The 15,761-nt window shown below is 42.4% G+C and overlaps 1 protein-coding gene across 17 annotated transcripts in view; it reads left to right on the top strand.

Moving 5' to 3' along the window:
• KIF1B (kinesin family member 1B) overlaps window positions 1–15,761 on the top strand; it is a 147,387-nt gene that overhangs the window by 89,170 nt on the left and 42,456 nt on the right. For 11 of the 17 annotated variants that reach the window (XM_038376609.2, XM_043499963.1, XM_043499956.1 and 8 more), the window contains 5 exons: window positions 6,086–6,179; window positions 8,629–8,777; window positions 9,356–9,534; window positions 10,465–10,602; window positions 11,429–11,677. In XM_038376609.2, coding sequence (XP_038232537.1) covers window positions 6,086–6,179; window positions 8,629–8,777; window positions 9,356–9,534; window positions 10,465–10,602; window positions 11,429–11,677 — 809 coding nt within the window. The remainder of the gene's footprint in view (window positions 1–6,085; window positions 6,180–8,628; window positions 8,778–9,355; window positions 9,535–10,464; window positions 10,603–11,428; window positions 11,678–15,761) is intronic. The other 6 variants (XM_038376612.2, XM_043499968.1, XM_038376611.2 and 3 more) reach the window with 1 other exon arrangement.

Genomic DNA, 15,761 nt, shown 5'->3' with positions numbered 1-15,761 from the left:
TTATGAAACTTCATTTACAGTGTGGGAAGGATATGGGCTGTAATCTTGTTGCCTACATTAGTTTAAATTCTGAGGAAGCACAGCAGGGAATTCACAATTTCCTTTATAGACTAAGGAATAGGAAAGTTGCATCTTTACCATCTTGCTATTCCCGAAGAATGAGGCACAGAAATTCAGGAGAGACATGACTGTACCATGATGTGTTCTTGGAGCAGCAGACCCCACTCAGGCATTTAAAAAAAAAATCCTATCACACATTTGAAAATAAAAGGCTTTAAGGATTTTTCAAAGGGGTCTTGTTTTCTCTATACAGTTTTTTTGTTCTGTTATACCACACAGTTTTTTTTCAGTTGAAAGCTACCACTCAGATAAAAAGAGAGAGTACTCGTGGCACCTTAGAGACTGTGCCACAAGTACTCTTTTTCTTTTTGCGAATACAGACTATCACACTCTGCTACTCTGAAACCACTCAGATAAAGTATCCAACACTTGGCCTGAATCTCTTTCCACTGTGTGGGTTTAAAAAAAAAAAGTCAATAACCAGTATCAAAGCCCAGCAATCCCATCACATGGTCTGTGAATCAAGATGCCTGTTCATCCTTCTATTCAGTATTGAAAGCCAGGCTGCCTGATAGCTTAAACACTAGAGTACTGCCAGTTGCCGGGAAACAGTCCTATCTTACAAGAATATTTATTTAACTGGTGAGATGTTCCCTTATTCTCGGAAAATATGCCTGATCTAGTGCACTTAAAAAACAAACCTGTTTCTTTTTGTAAGATGAGGATAAAGGGAAAAAAATTACGTACTGTGAACATGTTCATACCTTTAGATATCTGTCTATATATGATTTTTGGTTTTAGTCCACATTAAAAAAAAAAAGGGGGGGGGGTCACTACAAAAAAGGAGACAAAGGATGAGTTACTGTGTCCTTATTGTACCCAAATAATATGTTTGTACTCAAGTACTAACAGAAACAAGCTTTGTGATGGAACATTTTTGATGCTGCAACCCTTCTTTCTGTCAACCTTCCTTTCAGCTTCTCTGAAAGAGCCAGAACAAAGATTCTTCTTTTCAGGGATACTGAAGGAGTTGGTGGATAATGCACCGCTATTGTAAGCACTGCTTGAAATGCATCTTCCTTAGATTCTGCTTCTCCCACAGCACCTCTGTCTCTGTAAACAGGAAGTCAGGAGACCACTAAAATGTCATCTTCATATTAATAGTTTCTCTGAAAGCTCCAGACCAACTCCAGGAAAATGAATCCTACCTTTCATGTTTGACTGTTTGACTTGTTTGTTGTTTGTTCTCCCATCCTTCACCCCACTGCTCCATATCTGAGTTTCAAATGACAGTGTTATAGTCACTTAGGGGGGAAAAAGTGATTTCTAGAAGACAGCTGTCTTTTATATTGAAATGTATTTAGAGTTCTAGGTATTCTATGTCGCTGTCAAACTTGGTGCAGCTTGGAGCCTTCATCTCTCTCTACCACCCCACCCACCAGGCAAACAAACAGAATCCCTTCCTTACAGAGCAGAAATCATGAACTTCTGCATGGGACACAATGTTTAAAAAAAAAATCTGTTTTACCTATGGCTCTTATTCCAAAGGGATAATTAATAAACAGATATATCATCAGAGGAACAGAGGAATCCCTTCATCTCCCACTGAAATGCAACCCCTTGTGGAGAGAATGTAGCAACTACAGTTTAGGATGAATGAATTTTCTTCAGCTGAAAGTTTAAGGAAAAACAAGGAGTTGAAACGTGGTCCAGAGAAAGAAATGCCCTTTGTCCTTTTTTTTTAAAGGCTCGGGGGGCTTTAATGACCTCAAGTGGTCAGGACGTCTGTTTCAATGTCTTTAGAATAAGACAGCGGTCACCTCCCTAATGCCATCACCTTGTGGGAATGGTGCCACCTGCTGGAATTCTAAAGTTCATTGCTTCTGCGTGCTCCTTCATTCTTCCATCAAAGTACTGAACTGGTGTGATAAGATATACTATGGGTGCACGAGGTGTTTAGCTTAACTAGGGGCTTGTCTACACAGGGACACTCAAAGATCATTCACATGTTTAGTTAATGTGTATTAAGTTTCCTGGGTGTCCCCATGTAAATAAGCCTGAAAAATTTTGTTTAAGTAGGGCTTAAAACAATGTAACACTGAGGTTTGGGCACTAGGCTCCATTGGGATGGGGAACAATGCAGTGCTGTCAATTTCATAACAATTCGGCTTTAGAATGTGGCATTAGAAGAAATGCATTAAGGGAAAGAATGATTTCTAGGATTTTGGATCATGGACTAGCAAAGAGGTTTGAAATGCAACCTAAATATCTGCATAAATTCTTCCAAAGAACCCAGTAACACCCTCTGCACTTTCTGAAGTATTGGTGTGTATATGCCCCTTGATCCCCACATAAAAATCTTAAGAATTAAATTCATGTTGCATTTATATGCTTGAAAGTGTCTTTAAAAAAGACAAGTGAGTTCTGAGATCTGGAGCAGAGATGAGACAAGCTGGAATCTTCGAAGATCTTGAAATAGGGGATGATTGAAGTGCAAAGTTCATGGCTGTGAGAAATGCACATACCACCAACTAAAAAATAATCACCATGCCTTGGTGGGCAATAAGTGGTGATCTTCAGCATCAAGGAGATCCACAGATGATCCAGTGTGGGCCCCGTTCATGCAATGCAAGTACCTAAGGTCTTGAAGTCCATTTCAGTTCATATACAACTAGAGCCTCATAAACCACTGCCTCTTCATTCTCTCATATTGATGTATCCAGTGTTATGGGGACTTAGTTTCCAAAACTTTTTTGGGGAGCAGGGGGTGGCCAAGAGTGCTGGAGTAGGGAGGATGAAGGCAGAAAGATTAAAAGCATGTCGCATGAGGAACCAACAAATTCATAATCTGTGAAATTGTTTCTTCTGTTGAAACACTGTTCTGGGTTCTGCTCCTGTTTTTCTCCCAGGCTCACAATAAGACTGAGATTCTGTCAGTGCTAGGGTGTGTGTGTATATTTATATTACATATAATGTGTTAAAGTAAGGTATGTAATCCCTTAATCATCCTCATTTTGGTACAGTGTGAAGCTGAAATTATGTTCCAGTGCTGAAAACTTATTAATAGCGTTGCTGCTTTTAGTTACATATGGGACCTCTTTGCCTTTGCCACCCTTTCTGTTAAGAGGTTATAAAATCAACTTAACTGTTACTGTGAAAAGGTTTTCCCTTCATCTCCTGTATGCTTCTCCACCAAGAATGTCTTGTTGGTTCAAAAGCAGAACTATCCATTCAAACCAGATTTAACGCTGCAGATGTCTTGACCAAGCTCCTATAAATCACCCAATTTCTTACCACTTTCCTCCTCTTTTACAAAACCTACACCAGTTGAGAAATGAAAGTAGTAATTACTGCATGTTTCTAAAGTAAACACTCTTCAAAGCTTCTCTTTTTTTAAAAAAAAATGTAAAAAAAGGAAAAAAACACCCCAAAGCTATTTTCTTCAGTAAGGATACATGCTTACAAGTGGGAAAGATGCATATGTATGTGTCAAACCCTCACATGTCCTAAGACAATCTAGTATAGTGGGGCTGAACTGTGTATGTTCAAGGAAAATAAATTTGTCCACAAATGAGGAGGGATAGCTCAGTGGTTTGAGCGTTGGCCTGCTAAACCCAGGGTTGTGAGCTCAATCCTTGAGGGGGCCATTTGGGATCTGGGGCAAAAATTGGGGATTGGTCCTGCTTTGAGCAGGGGGTTGGACTAGATAACCTCCTGAAGTCCCTTCCAACCCTGATATTCTATGAAAAGAGAAATGCCCGCTTGTGGAGTACCAGATGGTTTGACAGATGCTCTTGGCAGTTTTATCTCCTTTGCATTCCCCAAAGCACCCACCTGACTCAGTCATAACTAAGCCCCTTAATACCCAGAAACTAGAGTCCATAGATTTCCTTGACCTCTCAAGAGTATTGTTTTAATGACAGCTAGTGACAGAACATTAGTCTATAGTGGGGATAGAAGTGGCAAGTGTAGGGACATACGACACGGCGAATTAACTAGTTAAGGGATTCCATGGCCTCGTATGTTACAAGGGCTGGCTACTGAAAGAGCCCATCATCTCACTGGTAAAACAAATCAAACCATGAAATAAGGGGAGGCCATCTAAAACATGAGAATTCCCTCACAGATCTTTTCTCCCCTTTTTACTCTGTCCAGCAGTCTGGAGCTATGTTTATTTTATCCTTTTCAAAAGAACACCCTGGCTACTAGGACTATAGCACTGCAGTGGTGCTCTGTGGTGGAGAGGTCTCCTGATCCATGTTAAATTGGATATGTTTGCAACTTTTATTACCAAAGTGAATTTTAGGTAGTTTTTACAGAGGGGCCAGTTTTAAGAGCATCCAGCAAACACCCATTTAGACATCTAAGTAAGTGTACCGACATTCAAAAGTGGGAGCTACAAGGTGCTGAGTACTTCTGAAAATCTGGTCCATAGCATCTTCCCTACCTCTTAGGCTGGATGAAATTCTCTGGTCCAAACCCCTTCTCTCACATGCATCTCCACAGCCAGGTAGTCAGCCGTTCACAATTAATAACTTTCTTATTGACATTTAGGATGTCAGTGTATTCTGTTAAGCTTCTATCTTCTCCTGTACCCAAGTTGGCATCTGATCTAGAGCCTGAGATACACCTTTGAGTAAATGCCCATTTGTCTTATTGTTTTTTTTTTCTGTATTTCCATGAATATCAGTATTTTCTTTCGTTTATTTGAGTAAGCCTTTTGCAGAGTCCTCTGCAAATTAGCAGGATATACTAACTTTCACTTCTAATGCTGCTCATAGGGGAGCTCCAAGAGAAATTGTTTTCCTGTGCTGTCCTTCTCCTTCTCTCCACCCACTGGGAGAAGGAACTTGGTGGTGGTAACAGGACACTTTATCTCACTTTGTCCAAGCAATTACTCTTGCAAGATACAACATCCTAAACATTTTTCTACTAGGATGGGTCTGAATCTTTTCCAAACACTTAAGAGTCAGAAAAATACCTCTGGTCCATTTCTGCACTTCACATGATATGGATAAATTTTTCACTCCCTGCACGCCCTTATCAGTGGGACCACAGTATGCTTGGAACCAAACCTGCTTTGGCCTAAGCACAATTAGTCTTATCTGTATAAACAACCTAAAACTATTTTCTTCCTGTGTGAAATTAAATATACATAATGATGTGTTGCACTCACACCCGAGGTGGTGAGAACTTGATAAAGGAATAAACTTCATTTAAAGCATACCATTAATTCCATTGCACCAAAAGACGAAACTCAATGGAATTACTAACTCTTCACGGTCTTGGTTAAATGAAGATACACCATCTCTCCAGTCCATCTCCATGTAGCCTAACTAAATAATATAGAGAACAGTGCAGAAATGTTAACTGCATAAAACTGTTTCACAAACACTTTAATCTGAGGCACTTAACCTCAATTTCTAAGCACTGATCTTCAGCTTTTCTATGTTTTATAATCCCACTTTGGTCATTATTCCACTATTTAGTTTGTATCAGCAGTGAGTTTTCCATTTTAATGACTTTTATGGTGTGTGAGGGTTGGAATAGTGGGGCATGGATCCATTGGCCCTGCACATTTTTATGCAAAATGTGCACTGTCACCAGAAGTACTTTCAAAACTAGGTAAATTATACCTACAAATTTACAGATGCCCTCTTGACATTCCAATTTTGAGTTCTTTCCCGCCGGAAAAAAAAAAAGCCCTCCACTGTCTAAGGCCATTGTGTGTATGGGGGTCTTATAATAAGGAAAACACATGGCAGACATACCAGCATTTCTTACAGACACCCTTGTCTTCTCCTTTCCACTCTTCTAGAAGGAAAAGTTCCAAAGATGTCTAGTATGTTGTTGAATTCAATTTCAGAGGAGTCTGAGCTCTTTGAGAGTTAAATGGAAATATTTGTGCATATCTCCTCTCCACTTGTGTGTCTGTCACTCCTGAAGTGTTTATCTCTCTCTGGCTGTCTCCTCTTCACTTTCATGTCTGTCTTTTTCCTACACGGTATCTCCTGTCTTCCCACAGGACTATGAGAGTAAACTGCAGGCCTTGCAGAAGCAGGTTGAGACACGATCCCTAGCTGCTGAGATGACAGAGGAGGAAGAGGAAGAGGAGGAAGGTGAGTTTGAGACTGGAAACAATTCTGGCTGTTTCCAAATTTTTGGTGCAAAGGAAGGTGTACTACAGAGACATTTTCCATAAGATGGAAAACCAACTTTGGAACTTGTGAAAAAGTGATGGCCTCTTAAAGAGCAAATTTGACAGCCATATAGACTGAAATTCTGTATCCACAGAACAGGTTCTGAATGATCATTGAACAAAGGAACTGGACCAGAACCCTCAAATTTATTTAAGCTACCCAGCAGCCATTGGATGGGAATGAGCTTTGGGCTTCATATTCTGGTGCCAGTCCACAGAGCTCTAGTGTCCTAAACAGAGATTATTCGTGTATTTGCAGTAGGATTCTCTAATCTGTGGGCTGGTCTACACTACCGTATAAGGCAATCTAATTTAAATTGCTCAGGGGTGTGAAAAAGACATTTCCTGAGCGATGTAAATTACATCGACCTAAATGCTGTCCACACCAGCACTATGTCGGCAAGAGACCCCACTGACATAGCTTCTGCCTCTTGCGGAGGTGGAGTAATTATGTCAACAGGAGAGCGCTCTCCCATTGGCATAGCGTGTCTTCACCAGACATGCTCCAGAGGTAGTGTAGCGCTGTAGTGTAGACTTGCCTTGTGTAAGAACTCCTGATTGGGTCTAGTGTAAGTGAGAGCATCTTATGCTGCTAACTCCTCTCTGCTACAGAACACCCAGGAAGGGAGGAGTGATTCAACAGATGTAGAGCTTAACGGTCTTCTCCCCGGGTATTTGCTTTCTCTTTTTGTTAGCATTTTACCCTTCTGGATTTCTACAGATCAAGTAACCAGAGCTTGCTTAGTTTTTTGTTTTGGTCTAGCTACTCCAAATGCTTTAGAGCAGGGGTCGGCAACCTTTTAGAAGTGGTGTGCCGAGTCTTCATTTGTTTACTTTAATTTAAGGTTTTGCGTGCCAGTAATGCATTCTAATGTTTTTTAGAAGGTCTCTCTCTTTCAGTCTATGTATTATATAACTAAACTATTGTTGTATCTAAACAAGGTTTTCAAAATGTTTTAAGAAGCTTCATTTAAAATTAAATTAAAATGCTGATCTTATATTGCCCGCTCGCTCAGTCCTCTGCCGGCCTGGGGTTCCGTTCACCTAGGCTGGCAGCAGGCTCAGGGGGGCCTGCGGCCAGGACCCTGGCTGGTAAGGGGCCGGCGGTCGGGACCCCAGACTGGCAGTGGGCTGAGCGGGGCCGGTGGCCAGGACCCCAGACGGGCAGTGGGCTGAGCAGCTCAGCCCACTGCTGCTCAGCCCGCTGTTGGTCTGGGGTTCTGTCCGCCAGCTCCTGCCAGCCAGGGTCCCGGCTGCTAGCCCCACTCAGCCCGCTGCCGGTCTGGAGTCCCGGCCCTGTCCACATAGAGTAGGTACCTACCTTCTCCCTGGTTCTAGCCCATTCTCTTCCTCTCTCTGCACTGAGCTGAGGGTGGGAGTGCACTGAGAACAGGGCTGAGGGTGAAGAAGCAGGTTCGGTTGCAGGGTCTGGCCAGGAGCTGGAATGAGGGAGGGGCTTAGAGTTGGGACAGGAGGTTTGGGTGTGGAGTGCTTAACTGGGCAGCTCCCATTTGGTGTGAGGGGTGCAGGTGGGAATGTGGGGGGTGTGCAGGAGCTCCCGTTTGGTGCAAAGGGTGGGAGTGGGGATGTGGGGGGTTGCAAGAGTCGGGGGGATGGGTATGTGTGGGGGGTGCAGGATTCAGGGCAGGGGGTTGGAGGGGGCTGGGTATGTGTGGGGGGTGCCGGAGTCGGGGCACAGGGCTGGGGGTGTGTAAGAGGGGTGCAGGGGTAAGGGCACGGGGGCTGGAGGTGTGGGCTGGGGTCGTGGGGGTGCTCCCAGCCCCCTGCTCTGAGCGGCTCACAGCAGGGGGCTGGAGGGGATATGCCCTGATTCCACCCCCTTCCCCAAGGTCCCCGGAGCAGAGAGTGTGCTGCGGCTCTGCTTTTACCTCTCCCGCTTGCTCGTAGTAAGGGCCATCAGCTGACCAGCTGCAGGGCGGGAGAGAAGGAGGGGCAGGAACCAGCACGCTGGTGGAAGAGGCAGGGGAAAGGGGAAGCTTGCCTGCCCTGCAAGGAGAGAGCGGTGGGCTGGGGGGCGGAAAAGAGCAGGCCGGACCGGGCAGGATTTTTAGTGGCATGCTACTGTCCGCCTGCCCGGGTCTGGCAGACAGCAGCGTGCCAATAACAATTGGCTCGTGTGCAATAGGTTGCCGACCCCTGCTTTATAGGTTAAGCTTCCACTGCTTGGAGTGGAAGATCAGAGCTAGTTACCCATTGAGCAATGAGTACAACCTATCTCCTTTCCATGCTCTCTTTTCAGTGACAACATTAAGAATTTTATAAGAAAATGAGAAGTAAATAACCTCTGAATGGGTGTGTTGGAGGGAAAACCATTACATTTGACTAAGCTATTTCCTTGCTTTCTTCAGTGCCCTGGACTCAGCATGAATATGAAATGGCCCAGTGGGCGTTCAGGAAATGGAAGTTTCACCAGTTCACTTCATTAAGGGACCAGCTCTGGGGCAATGCAGTCTATCTGAAAGAGGCCAATGCAATCAGCGTGGAATTAAAGAAGAAGGTAAGATTGTACAGACCACCAAACTCCTAGATGGTGTCTGTATACTGATCCTGGTTTGATGTATTATACTTATTTTTCTTGCCTTTAACCCACCATACCTCGTGGTTTATATTTTGGTATACGAAGTGCTTTGAGGCTTGACTGCCATGATTCGGATTCCATACTGAATTTGTATTTCTTTCAATCCATTTTTGTATACTTCATCTCCCCTACATTGTCTCCCCAGTCCCCATTCCAGTTATCCTTTAAAGCCTGTATTAAGATAGAAAAGAAAAGGCATCTTATCTCTAACTTCATGTTGGGTCATTCATTTTTATCAAAAAGTGAATGCTAGATCTAGAGGCCCAACATGGCAGTATTATATGCTGTTGTTAGACTACCAGACTGTTCCTTAAATGTTTTGAACTTAAAAAATTGGTGCTGCTCTCAGACATAAAAATCAAGTTGTTTCCTTCTTTCGTTAGGTGGGTCCCGGTCTCATTTTAATGAGGCTTTTTGGGAGTGTTTTTGCTGCTAGGGTTAAATAGAAGCCCCCTTGTGCCTGATTTCTATGAATATATTTGTTTTTCTCCATTCAGGTGCAGTTTCAGTTTGTCCTGCTGACCAACACGCTTTATTCCCCTCTGCCCCCTGAGCTGCTGCCCAATGAGTCAGAGAAGACTCGGAACAACAGACCTTCCCCTCGGACAGTAGTGGCTGTGGAAGTCCAGGATGTGAAGAATGGAGCAACACATTACTGGTCCCTGGAGAAACTCAAGTAGGGTCTAGTTCAAAATTACTAGGGTTTTTTTTTCTTAAGGTCTCTCTAGACTTGTCCCAGTTCATCTCACTGCCTTAATATTTGTTTCCTCCACTTGTCTGGTACTCATTCATTCTCTTCTGCTTCAATAACTCTACCACTGATAAACATAATTAAAAGGTAAAACTTCAGTAATGGAGATCTGCCCTTAGAAAAACCTCCCAAATTTTAACAGTCTCAAGTCTGAGGTGGTGGTTTTCATCATTCTTGTGCCATGTGCACAAGATAGGCCAAGGTTTCCTACTCGTTTGTGTGACTATGGATTCTTCCATTTATTTTTGCATTTCTAGAGTGTAATCCAAGGATTTTGAAACATAAACCTTAAATAATCCTCTGTATGCTTGAGGTTTATAGTGGGGTCACTTCACCAAGTACTGAAATGCAGCCACTTTTTTGAATGGAATGTGACAGCTGTTCAGTAGAGCACACCAACACAATACATTGGTTCAGTGCAGAAAGTAAAGAATGTGCCTAGATGAAACTGCAGGAGGAATTTGGGGAGGCAGAATGTAATGACTGAAGCTTGAATTTGACCAGAGCCTCAGGGCTTAACTTGCTCTTATGAAAAGAGCCATGGGATATTTATTGACCTTGACTGGCATGTGTTCTGCATTTCTTCTAAAAGATGGCATCTCCCACAGCACAGTGACCCCTAACATTATGGTAGAGCATTAGTATAGTAGAGATGAACTGGCCCCTTACCTCTTTGTACCCCCCTTCCCCTTACCTGTTTTAGGACGGTACTTTATTCTGTCCCTGTAATATGCATGCTCCTTTAGAAAAATGACCACAGCATCTCTGTACTAATGTCCTCATTCATCATACTGTAGAAGCAAATTCTTAGTTTCTTTCTCTTGACAATTTTTTGGGGGACTTTTTGCTGTGTAGGCAGAGGTTGGAGCTGATGCGGGAGATGTATGACAGGGCTGGAGAAATGGCGTCCAATGCCCAGGATGAGAATGAGAGCACAATGACTGGTAGTGACCCCTTCTACGATCGATTCCATTGGTTCAAACTGGTTGGTAGGTACGTGATGACAATTCTATCTCCTGGCACATTCACCTACTCATTGCTGGGAGAAAGCTGTGACTTTGAATAGAGTTTTAGGCTGTGTAGTCATATTAGCCATGTATGTGGGGTCTCAGGATTGATGATCCAACTTCTGGATCTTATTGATTGTCTTGCATCACCAAAACACTGGTAAGAAGCAGGAAATGCTGCCTAAAACTTTCTTGATACAGATTTAACCAGAGGGTAAGTGTTTGAATTCACCCTTAATCATACTTAAGATTTATTTCTAAAAGGAAGGGATTGAAATAACTAGTTAAGTGTTGTCTGAAGTTGTTGGAGTAGTGCTGTGAGAGAGACTGCAGACTTATGGAAATACCAAGGGAAAACTGGTCCAGAGCTTGAGGGCTTTGTGTGGATGTGACACTAAAGCAGTTTTGTTGCTTTTTTTTTCTGGAAGGATTTAAACACCTAGTGAGAGGAGACCGAGATTCATTAAGTGTCTGATGCTGAGCTACTCCTTTATTTTTAAAGTGCCTTATGGTGGATATACAGATTGTAGATATGCTAAGTGAGCTAATAAGAACAATGTAAATAACCATACATGATTAGCCTTGTTTGTCTTCATGTTTCCTTTGCTTTTTGCTCAGTCCAAGGATTCAGTCTTTCCCTAACGATGTCAGCAATCCCCTTCTTCCCATCTCATCTCAATCCAGATGGTCTAAAGCTTTTGCTTGCTGTTATGGTGGGGTCTGTTCTGACTGCAGCAGTATGATCTGTGTTATGAAGCATTCCTCTCTCCCCTTGCTGTGTTAATCAAAGTGTTCCGTTAACTGATATCTAGCTCCCCCATTTTCCATGGCTGCGTGAATGAGCGCCTTGCTGACCGCACACCCTCCCCCACTTTCTCCACGGCTGACTCCGACATAACCGAACTGGCCGATGAGCAGCAGGATGAGATGGAAGACTTTGATGATGAGGCCTTTGTGGATGATACTGGCTCCGACGCTGGAACAGAGGAGGGATCCGACCTCTTCAATGATGGGCACGACCCGTTTTACGACCGGTCCCCTTGGTTCATTTTAGTGGGAAGGTTGGTGAGGTTACTGTGAGAATAGCCAAAAGGGACCAGCTCTTGACATAGGCTGCAGAGGCTTTGCCTTTCAGAATGGAGAAGGTTAATCAAGCCCAGCCATATCTAGAAATGGAACTCATCAGACCTACTCAGGCAGTCTGTCAGTTTTAAGATTATAATGCAAATCTTACACATTAAAGGGCCCAAGGAGCCGTTGAGAATACAAGCTTTACCCATCAATACGTAAAACCAATTCCTTTTCCCTTGCTTGTAGTAATTAGGGTGTTGTTTACCTGGACACCATACTTGATTTGCAGAGATTACGGAAGTATTGCTCTGACTCTTCTTTTCTCTAAAGGAGCATTCCAGCGAATATGAAGGAAACTGTATCATCTAATTTAATAAATCCTCCTTTGGAAAACTCATTTAACATCCTCTTTGTGACTGGGGTAGAATGGGAGGAAAGTTGAAGGCCTGAAAATAGCTCATCCCAAGGTTCCTGTCTGGACTAGGAGAAATAATTGGAATTTTAAAACATCTCAGTTAACTGTTTAACATAGTTTTTAAATACCACATACCATGTTGTGTAGACAGGGTTTCACACCTTTAAAACATGTTAGCTAGTTTTCTGCATGTTTCAAAGGTGTTAAACCCTGTCTACTCTATATGCTATGTGGAGTTTAAAAACATGTTTTTAGAACATCAACTATTTTCATAGTCTAGATATGCTCTAGCGAGTCGTAAAGACTCTCGTGTAGACACAGCCACATACAGCATGTTACACGGATAATACTTGCGTGTTTTGATCACAAAAAGTGTTCACAAATTTCCTGTTAAATATCCAGTAGGCAGGTTAGCCAGATTTTACTGGTGGGGAAATTTGAGAACAGGATTGTTGAGTGACTTGCTTAGGCTATAGAGAGAGCTCATAAGTGATTGGAATTGTGATTGGAGCTCAGAAGTTCTTAAACCCCCCTTAAACCCTGAGGAATAAAAACTTTAATTCTTAAAGATGCAAGGAAGCAGACAATTCCTGTTCCCTGAGAAATATTGTATCCTACCTCTCAACACCTGAAAGTCACATTAGAAAGCACAACTATTTCAGGTTAATCTAACACACAGATTTGTCAGTTTTGGTGTGGAGTTTTCTTTAATTGTCCTGTATGTGCAGCAACTACTTGCAGTAGCAAGAACCACGCTTTCACAATAGTGCCAGCAGGCTGAGTGTATTATGCTATTGTGTATATTCAATTAGTGTGTGAGTGCTTGGGAAAACTTTGAACTATTCATCTTCATTTCATAGTCCTAATGTCCAGACTCCACAGGAAGTACTGTATACAGGCTGAGCAAATGCCGCTTATGAAAAGAACACTTGTGCTTCTTTGCAGTTAGGTAACTTACACTCTATATCCACATATAAAAAGAATCCAGATCTCTAAATCTCTAGATGTATATAAGGCCATCTGATCTCCTGTAAATTGCCTCTATTATATAACTCCACTTTTGATCATACAGGATTTTAATGAAACTGAATTAATAGTTTGATGAGTTTCCATCTGTCCTCTGACTGCAATTGAATTGGAAGCTATCCCCCTAACTATAGATTTAGTTTTATCAGTTTGTATAACCTTATGCTGGTTGTAACAGCAGTAACCTGCTGCTGTTCTTTGACTAGACTATAGCTGGAGATTGGGCATCACCAGAGTTCAACTGATTTCCATTCCTTAGTATTTTCCAGCATGTATCCTGTTTTGTAAACTTTGCATATGGACAAGTAACTTGGCCTACCATCTAGGCAGATATTGTCTCCAACAGTGGTGATTGCTTGATACAGACTGAGACAAAACCCCATAGTACACTTAATTAGCTGTGCATTGCTGTGTAAAAGGAACACAATGGGACAGAATAGCATTCTTTCCTGACCTCAACAGTGATGAATTTTGTCATGAAAGGGAGAGTTAAAATACTGAGGTTTAGTCATAGATTCATAGATACTAAGGTCAGAAGGGACCATTCTGATCATCTAGTCCGACCTCCTGCACAACGCAGGCCACAGAATCTCACCCACCCACTCCTACGAAAAACCTCACCTATGTCTGAGCTATTGAAGTCCTTAAATCATGGTTTAAAGACTTCAAGGAGCAGAGAAGCCTCCCTCAAGTCAACCATGCCCCATGCTACAGGGGAAGGTGAAAAACCTCCAGGGCCTCTCCAATGTGCCCTGGAGGAAAATTCCTTCCCGACCCCAAATATGGCAATCAGCTAAACCCTGAGCATATGGGCAAGATTCACCAGCCAGATACTACAGAAAATTCTTTCCTGGGTAACTCAGATCCCATCCATCTAATATCCCATCTCAGGGGATTAGTCCTATTTACCCTGAATATTTAAGATCAATTACTTACCAAAATCCCATTATCCCATCATACCATCTCCTCCATAAACTTATCGAGTAGAATCTTAAAACCAGATAGATCTTTTGCCCCCACTGCTTCCCTTGGAAGGCTATTCCAAAACTTCAGTCCTCTGATGGTTAGAAACCTTCGTCTAATTTCAAGTCTAAACTTCCTGGTGGCCAGTTTATACCCATTTGTTCTTGTGTCCAGATTGGTGCTGAGCTGAAATAATTCCTCTCCCTCTCCTGTATTTATCCCTCTGATATATTTATAGAGAGCAATCATATCTCCCCTCAACCTTCTTTTAGTCATTCAATTACCCAGCCCTTCTTAAAATCAAACTACAATATTTTATACTGCCTTCTATCTGAACTGTAGTCTTTTCTTTTTCAAAGAGCTGGTCCCTTTAGCCATCTCTTCTGGCATGTTGGGATGTTAAGTCTGACTGTTTAATGGGGTGAAATATCAAAACATTTGGTTTGTTTTGAGGGAGGCGGAAGAGGGTTATGCTGTATTTTCTTCAAATCCTGAATTGATGTTGTGTATATTTAAAGAGGAAAAATTCCATGATCATTCTGAGTTCTGTTGTTGTCTTTATGTTTGGTAAAAATTTCTGTTTGTAAAATTTCATTTCTAGTTTTGTTGTGAATATGCCATTTTACCTCACCAATCTTTCTGCTAATACAGTTCCCCTCTTTCAGTCTGCTGGGCTAAAGTGCAGGGGGATACTTGAAGATGGGGATGATTGGGGGGGAGTGGGACAATTCTCCAATGTGAGGGGGAGAGGTGAAACATAACCTTAATCTTTCATCCACTCCCAGCTTGGCATACTCCTGTAGTGTAACAGGTGGAGGAAGGTGGTATTGCTGGATAAAGACAGCTTTTCTCTGTACAGCCACAGCAGCCAATGTGCCATTGCTGTTCATGCCACACAGGATCCAGCATTTCTTACACCAGATGGGAACCCTAAAAGATTCTTTGTATACATAAATTTCTTTACCTGATTTAAAACAATTACCTATAGCTGGTAACTGGATAGAAGGAAGTGGAAGACAAAAGGGGTGTGTGTGTGTGGGTGTGTGTGTGTGTGTGTGTGTGTGTGGGTGACTCTCAAATTGCAGCTGACCATCTAAAACCTGAATGCATTTGGATTTGCATCTGTTGGATCATAACTTCAAAACCTGGGTCATGTGCATAAATATATTTTCATTTGCCATCTTGGGATAGAATGTTCAGGTAGCCTTAGCTTTAGAGCGGGAAGGCCTTTTGTAGAGACTGCCTGTGAGACTGTCTCTTATTGTATATGCACACAGATATGAGGCTAGCTAGATTCCTGCTGGTGGAGAGATGAGGAGAACTGGGTGTGTGTGTCTACTTTCCCTGGACTTAATGTTGTTTTTTAAACTGCGTGTATTATTGGTAATGATGGTGATATTGTACCTCCCTGAACTCCTACCCTGGTCCAGTCAGTGTAAATGATTTGAGTTCATTACTGTTTTGTTTGGCTTCTTTCCCTTCAGATTAGCACTACCTGAAAATTTTGGGTTTAAAGTCACCATTATTTTGTAAATAACTTTTCTTTTTCTGACTTAAGTTTTAATCTCCCCTCCTCACCCTGTTTTATCATCAGGAGGGCCCTACCAAATTCATGGCCATGAAAATGCGTCATGGTCTGTGAAATCTGGTCGGTCTCTCTCTCTCTCTCT

The sequence above is a fragment of the Dermochelys coriacea genome, chromosome 18, assembly GCF_009764565.3.
Source record: "Dermochelys coriacea isolate rDerCor1 chromosome 18, rDerCor1.pri.v4, whole genome shotgun sequence".
In the NCBI taxonomy this organism is placed as follows: domain Eukaryota; kingdom Metazoa; phylum Chordata; order Testudines; family Dermochelyidae; genus Dermochelys; species Dermochelys coriacea.
Note: the sequence above shows the minus strand (reverse complement) of the source record. Positions and strands in the feature narration are given on the sequence as shown.